General features: G+C 39.0%; 1 protein-coding gene across 1 annotated transcript; it reads left to right on the top strand.

Moving 5' to 3' along the window:
• The first annotated feature begins 814 nt into the window (after positions 1-814).
• On the top strand, positions 815-3,399 carry LOC113063731 (solute carrier family 23 member 2-like). Its single transcript, XM_026234058.1, has 4 exons — positions 815-1,318; positions 2,054-2,139; positions 2,210-2,298; positions 3,274-3,399. The coding sequence occupies exons 1-4, from the start codon at positions 1,136-1,138 to the stop codon at positions 3,306-3,308; spliced, it is 393 nt and encodes a 130-aa protein (XP_026089843.1). The 5' UTR covers positions 815-1,135; the 3' UTR covers positions 3,309-3,399.
• The last annotated feature ends 3,976 nt before the right edge of the window (positions 3,400-7,375 follow it).

The following is a 7,375-nucleotide window of genomic DNA, read 5'->3' as shown; positions in this document are numbered from 1 at the left end:
CTATTTTAGTATTATTTATATTTCTATATAGATTTTTTATTTTATTTTTTATATATAGATTTTTTTCTATCAGGTTTAGTAAGTTTACTACTTCAACTCCAAACTTAGTTATATTAGTTGCCAGGCAAATATTTGAAGTTTCAGGGTTTTTACATCTAATATTTATAATTACTTTAATTTTAACTTAATTTTAATAACCGAAAACGCTTTTTAATAGTTTTCTTAAACAATATCAACATTGTTTAAAATCTCACGCGAACGTTTTTTGTTCGACTGAAATCAAACCATTTTTGTGAAGGCCTTGTGCGCATGCTCTGGAAGACAGCAATGTGTAGCTTGATTGTAACTGTTACTTATAATTATTATTATTATAAATAATAGCAATTACAATGCCGCATTTTATTTATTTATTTGTTTATTTATTGCCACTAATTTATTATTATAGTTCTTTTGAGTACAAGATTGCAATCGGTAAAATGTGTTAACTGAGTATCACTTCGCCAGGCAACCATTTTTTTTTCTCACAAAAGTGACTTTAAATATAATTTATTATCTAAAAACAATATCTAATGTCCATTTATAGATTTCAATCTGTGTTCTAATTGGGATAATGTGATCGTTATTGCAGATATCCTGATCACCCTGGCTTTATTAGCAAAAATATTAGCGCAAGATCAAAAATATCACTCTGATCCACAGAATCTTTATTTCAGTAATTGATCTGTAGCGTCCTCTACTGGCCGCAGAAGTGACCCGAACAACACTTATCTGTCACTCACATCTAGGTGTGAACCACGTGGAATCACGTGTTCATTACTGCTCCAAGAGGACAGTGTGGAACATTTGCGGTTTCCACTGAGGTCCGTCTACCGGACACACCGGGGACTGCACGAGGGGTTGCCTAATTTAGATTCTAACTGCTTCAATATTGCAATTCCCTTTCTTCACAATAGACCACAAACTTCTTAGGAAGATGAAGAAGATTAAGGCTTTTAGATAACCATTCAAAAGTCTGTGCCCTGAAGAATAACCCCACATGTTCTGTTTTGTGAGGGCCCTGTGGTTCTTATCCAAAAGAGACGTCCCATTGCTCCATGAGCACAGCTCCTGATGTGTTCACACTGTCGGCCTTTTGATGAGCTCAGGCAGGGGGAGTAAAGTCCAGAACCAAGGGCAGATTATTACCCTGTCTAAACTGGTCCCCTTCTGTCTCTCGCTCTGCGTCCAGCCAGGGCTCAGGTCTCACACGGCCTCTGGAAGACAGCAGCACAGAGCCCCGCACATCCTTCAAGGGCCAATGAATGCACAAGAGCTTAAGGTAAAATATCTATAAAGTGTAGAGTCATTGTTGTGAGTGAAAACACTGATTTGGGTCACACTGCAGATGTTTATCTCAAAGAAAGAAAGAAAGAACCGGAAACCTTTGTTGGTTAAATATCGCATTGGAACACTGAAGCAAATCTGTGTTGTTTTCTTTATGACTAAAATATTCTGTGTCACCATCTTTACATGGAGGAAATGTCTTGATATTCTTTTCCTGGGCGTTTACAAATTTAAATCTGAATTCTGGTCATGCAAAGCAAAACATATAGGCCTTTTTCATGCACAAATGTTCAAATATAAGATGCACAGTATTGTGCATGATTACCGTTTAGAATTACTGCTAGCTTGGTGGACAAAATACAACAAGAAGTTATTACAGTAGTAAGTAAATATATTTCTCTTTACAGTCATTAAAAAAACACGTGCTTGTTACATTTTAATTATAATTTTGCTCTTTGGCAAAATGAGCCACTGAATGAAACTCATTTGTTTTACATTAAATTGTTTACAGATCTTATGTTTGTGTTTTTTTGTGTGTGTTTGCAACAATTTGTTTCCCCAAAAAAATTATTTTCTTCAACCACCTTTGAAGTTAACTTTTGCGGTCTTTTGCAGTTAGATACATTATCTGTAGTTAAATATTAAGTCAATTATTAATGCTAAATAAGAGAGTAACTTGCTAACTTTTGAACTCGGCTTCTCTGAAAACCATGCCATGTGTGTGGGGCAGGACCAGTACACTGTCAGCCAGTTAGTGGGCACCACCTTCACCTGTGTGGGGAGCACTACACTCATACAGACTACATTCGGTGTCAGGTAAGTTATTCAGTGTGGGCTTAAGTAGGGAAATATGTAATTAGTAGTCACAATATCTTTTTTTTTTTAGGTTGCCTTTGTTCCAGGCGAGTGCTTTTGCCTTTCTCGTCCCTGCTCAGGCAATTCTGAGGCTGGACAAATGGAAATGTCCCCCTGAAGGTACAGACAGTGTTACACAATGTGTGAGTTTTACAGGGACTATCAGTATTTTTTTTTTTTTGATACTGTTTCTATGGTTAACTCCTCAGAGGCTATACTACTGAAATTTCTAAGCTTAATTCTTTACTTAAAGATATAGTTCATCAAAAAAAAAAAAAAATTATTGTGTGTTGAAAACAAAAGAAGATATTTTGAAGAATGTAGATCAGCAAAAGATTATGGTAGCCATAGACTTCCAATTGTTATGTGTCAATGGCTATTGTTATCTGTTTGATGACATTATATATTTCTTAATTGAATGTACCATTGTTAAAATAGTTAGTTAGGATGTTTCTGTAATACAGTCTCCGGTCAGCATATAAAAACGAAGAAACGAATAGTTTTCAGGAAGAATGCATTAAATTGATCAAACGTGATATTGAAGACATGTAGTATGTTACTTAAGATTTGTTTAAATAAATCTTTTTATTAACAGTAATTAATTTGCATTAATTCAGTCGGACCCCTGACTGACATCAAATAATCTAGAAACAATGTAGCACGGTTTCCACACAAAAAAGTGGAAAAGCCTGCACGTGTCATGACATGTTTTTAAAACTCAACTGCTTTTAACTTAACACGGTGTCTTAAAAACAAAGCACTCTCCTTGAAAAGCAAAAAGAATCATATTTAAATAGACAATTTTTTTTTTTTTGTCAAATGCAGCGCAGTTTCGTGTGAATCGACTCTTCTTCCTGAAAGTATTGTTTATTGAGAATCTGTTTCCACACCGTGCGGATCAAATCTGTGTCTAAGTTAATGCTTAATTTAGGTTTTGGGTTTCACAGAGGAGATTTTACGGAGATTGGAGTCTTCCTCTCAACACCAACACAGACACGAGAGGTGCATTCCCAGCGTCTGAACCAGTCATCATTGCCTTAGTAATGTCCTGTGTCCTGATCTGTGTGTGTGTGTGTGTGTGTCAATTCTCTGTAGATTCAGGGCGCTATCATTGTGTCCAGCCTGATTGAGGTGGTCATAGGGTTTGCTGGAATCCCTGGGATCCTGGTTAATTCACTGTCACTCCCACAGTGTCCCTTATTGGCTTGTTTGTCTTCCAGACGGCAGGAGACCACGCAGGCAGGTCTCTTTAAAAATGCATTTCCTTTACATCTATAGATGTTTTTGCTTTAATACATCTGTGTGTTTTGTTGTTCCAGGTGTATCTTCCTCATTGTTTTGTTTGCTCAGTATCTAAGGACTGGGCCTGTCCTTTCCCAAACTACTCCAAACAAAAAGGCTGCCTTACAATTGATAATCGTGATTCCAGTAGATCATCATGGCAATTATGGTGGTGTGGCTGGTTTGCTATATTCTCACCCTGACGGATGTGCTTCCAAACAACCCAAATCATTACGGTTACAAGGCTCGCACTGATGCCCGGGGCGATATTATGACCCAGGCACCATGGTTTCGTTTCCCTTATCCTTGTAAGAACCTTGCTTGCTTCCTCTATCACAAAAATATAATTTCTAACAGCTTCTATTTTTTCCCCCACAGTAAAATGATTAGAAGTATGATTAGAGGGAAGGATATTGGTGGGTTAATGGCTGAAGTCTTTCCAAATCAGATCATGTTCATGATTTTGTGTGTGGTACAGGTCAGTGGGGTTTACCCACAGTGACGGTAGCAGGAGTGCTAGGAATGTTTAGTGCCACTCTAGCTGGTGTTGTTGAGTCGATTGTGCTCGTCTCTCTGGAGCTCCACCTCCTCCTGTTCATGCTATCAACAGGAAAGGACCACAACCTGAAGGGTTAAAATCAGACAACACACAGGTGCACAACAGGTTTTTCAGAGTTTTCCCCATGTTATAATAGAGGCCTTAGCAAATGTGACACTGAAGGCTTTACAGGGTTAAAACTAAGTGTCAGCAACAGCTGATGTTGTGACGTCACACAGGTGATTGCATCAACACATGACCATCTGTGTTTACATGTAAACTGTTATTTAGAGAACATGCTAACAACAGAGCAATTAACCAGAGTAAACAGTTAAGGTGCAGTTGGGGATTTCTGAGAAAAACTGTTGGTATCTGAAATCACCGAAACAAACACGCCCCTACCCAAAAGGATCTCAAATACACAAACATGCTATGAATCAAGTGTTTTTTGATCCAATTTCAACACCATTTCTTAGCGCACTTTTAAAGACTGTGGTATTCCTTGCTGTGTGTAGCACCTACAGCTCTGCATATTCGTTTCGAAGGATCTCAGCGCTGTGACTGCAGATTGCTTTTAACAATATCTCTGCTCATTTCAGTCTGATATTGAGTTGGAGCACCTCATCACAGCTCAGACGGTTTTGTTATCATGTCACAACTAACTACACAGCACCCATCAACAAACTCAACACAGCTTAGTGTTAAAACAAGAAATGTATTTTATTATTCTTTATGTCAGAGAGGGAGGGGAAAGTTATGAAAAACTAAAACCAAGTGGAAATTTTCTTTCGGGGGGATCTTTACAGAGGGAGTGTGCTGTATCATAGCGGGGCTGCTGGGCACAGGAAATGGATCGACCTCTTCCAGTCCTAACATACGGGTGCTTAGCATCACCAAGGTGAGGTAGAGGGAGCTGGTAATGACTGATGTTGATTTTGTGAGTTTGTTTTGTGTTGAACGACAAGCAGTGGCTTCTCTGGTGTCTTGATTTCTCATAAAGGTGGGAAGTAGGAGGGTGATACAGTATGGAGCAGGCATAATGCTTTTATTGGGAACTATTGGGAAGTTCACTGCTGTTTGCCTCCTTACCTGACCCTATCCTCGGAGGGATGTTCTGCACCTTGTTTGGTAACAAGCTTGTTGGACCTATTTGTATTAGCATATTTTTTTCCAGCTTTCTCCACAGGGTGTCAGTTAAGAGTTCAGAAACCCTGTTGTAACTGCAGATATGCTCTATCCAAGTCAAAGTCATGCCATGAATGAATTTTGTATTTTAAACGACATTTGGTAACACTTTAGTTTAGGGACCGATTCTCACTATTAACTAGTTGCTTATTAGCATGCATGTTATTAACATATTGGCTGTTTATTAGTACTTATAAAGCACATATTCTGCATGACTATATTCTACATCCCTACACCCCAAAAACAACAGGAAATTATTATTATCAATGATTTCTGAAGGCTCACGTGACACTGGAGTAATGGCTGCTGAAATTTCAGCTTTGCCATTACAGGACAAAATATTTTAAAGGAGAACACCGTTATTTTAAATTTGAATAATGTTTTAACGTGTTAACTAATTTTAACCGCCTGAACTTTATTGTGAAGAATTACCAAGTCATTCCTCATGACATTTTTAACAACAAACAATAATGTTGCAATAAACACGTATAGTGAAACAGTGGCTTCAAAGCAAAGGTCTCTCATAAACAAGCGTCGGGTGTCAGTAGGAGAACAAATAAAACTTTTTTGGGGCAAATTCATTTTGAAACCAGTTCAAATTCAAATTTTTGGTCACATTTTATTTCAAGGTACAGTTTCCATTATTAACTGGCCATTAACTATGACTTTTGCCAAATTTTGCCGTTTATTAATAGTCAGTCAGACAGTTGTTCAGTTCAAGTATGGGTAGGATTAAGGGATCTAAAATGTGTTTGTCGTTATTAGCGAGAATTGGTCCTTAAAATAAAGTGCTACCACATTTTAGAAGTAAAAATGTCATTTAAGACACTGAAATTCTGTTTCATTATACAATGAAAAATATGAAAAAATAGTGTTGTCAGGATGTGCTTAACTAAGCCACCGTAGACATGAAACAGAGTCATGGTTTTGCTCAAACTGCCATTTTGTAAACATATATACAATTCACAGTAACAAAATCTTGACCTCTGTCATACTTGCTAAACAAACTCAAGACACTCAGGTCTCTTGGTGAGTCTCAGTTGTCCGTTCCAGAGGTTATCTGAGCCCCTCTCCCTTTAGAGCCCCTGCTTTGTTTATGTAGCCTGAATGTGTGAATGTAATATGCATATTACAACATTTCAACAGATATAATCAGTCTCACCCATGTCAGTTGCCAAGTCTAGAGGTAGCTTTTACGAAATAAAGAGTGTTGAACGCAGTGCTAGCTGAATACACTTTGAAGCCTTGAGACCAGGACAGCAGATGGTCAACATGTTTCACTCTCCAAGAAACTTATAGACCACACTTTCCAGCAATTAATAGGCACTGGGCATGACTCTTCTACTGTCTTCTACAGTCAGGTTTCATTGTTCTGGTGGTGGGAGCACCTGAGGATGTGACTGTACGTAAGATAAACATTGTTGGGTGTACATGGGTGGGACGTGAACAGAGACAAAGAGTATGGTACAGGGTGTGGCGAAAACAGCTCTGGGGAGTGTCTGCTGTGGCAGTAGGACCTCAACATACTGGCAAGTTTCTGGGTCAAACAGCATCTTGCGCTGTGGCAGCTGAGGCATGTCCACATAGAAATAGCAGCCAGTTTCCGGGTCTAGTGACATTTGGCTGGGGTTTTGTCCTGCTGCTACACTTCCTCCTGTTTCTGGATACAGCACACCTGTACCCCCAAGCCTGGCCTCTGCATTCATGGGAGCAACAAAGATTGTGTTGTGTTGGCTTTCTGGGGAAGACATTTTCAGCCCTGCTTCCCCGTTCTGAGCTTGACTGGTTGAGCCATCTGTTGGATGGACTAGCATTTTTCCATCTTTAGAGGGATCTGAGGGATCTCAGTAGGGGGCTATGACTGTTTGATGCAGAAAGTTGGTTGTAAAAAGGTGTTTGAAACAAGACAGGCCCTTGAACATATCCATGAACGGCTCCAATATGGGGAAAAATCGTCTGGTAACCCAGTGGATTGGGTTTGTAATAATATGAGGGAACCATTGGTGTTGAAGCATTCGTTAGGAGCACCCAAGCAGACAGAGGCCCCACTGAACTCTGTGACCTGGGAGGAAGACATGGGCTCTGTAGGCCATCACTGATTATCTTCCCATGATCCGTTGCTCAGAACTTGCTGTGGGTGGACAATATTGCAGTGCAACTGGGAAAAGTATATCTTTGTCAGAGTTGATTTTC

Source organism: Carassius auratus, chromosome 46 (genome assembly GCF_003368295.1).
Source record: "Carassius auratus strain Wakin chromosome 46, ASM336829v1, whole genome shotgun sequence".
Classification (NCBI taxonomy): domain Eukaryota; kingdom Metazoa; phylum Chordata; class Actinopteri; order Cypriniformes; family Cyprinidae; genus Carassius; species Carassius auratus.
Note: the sequence above shows the minus strand (reverse complement) of the source record. Positions and strands in the feature narration are given on the sequence as shown.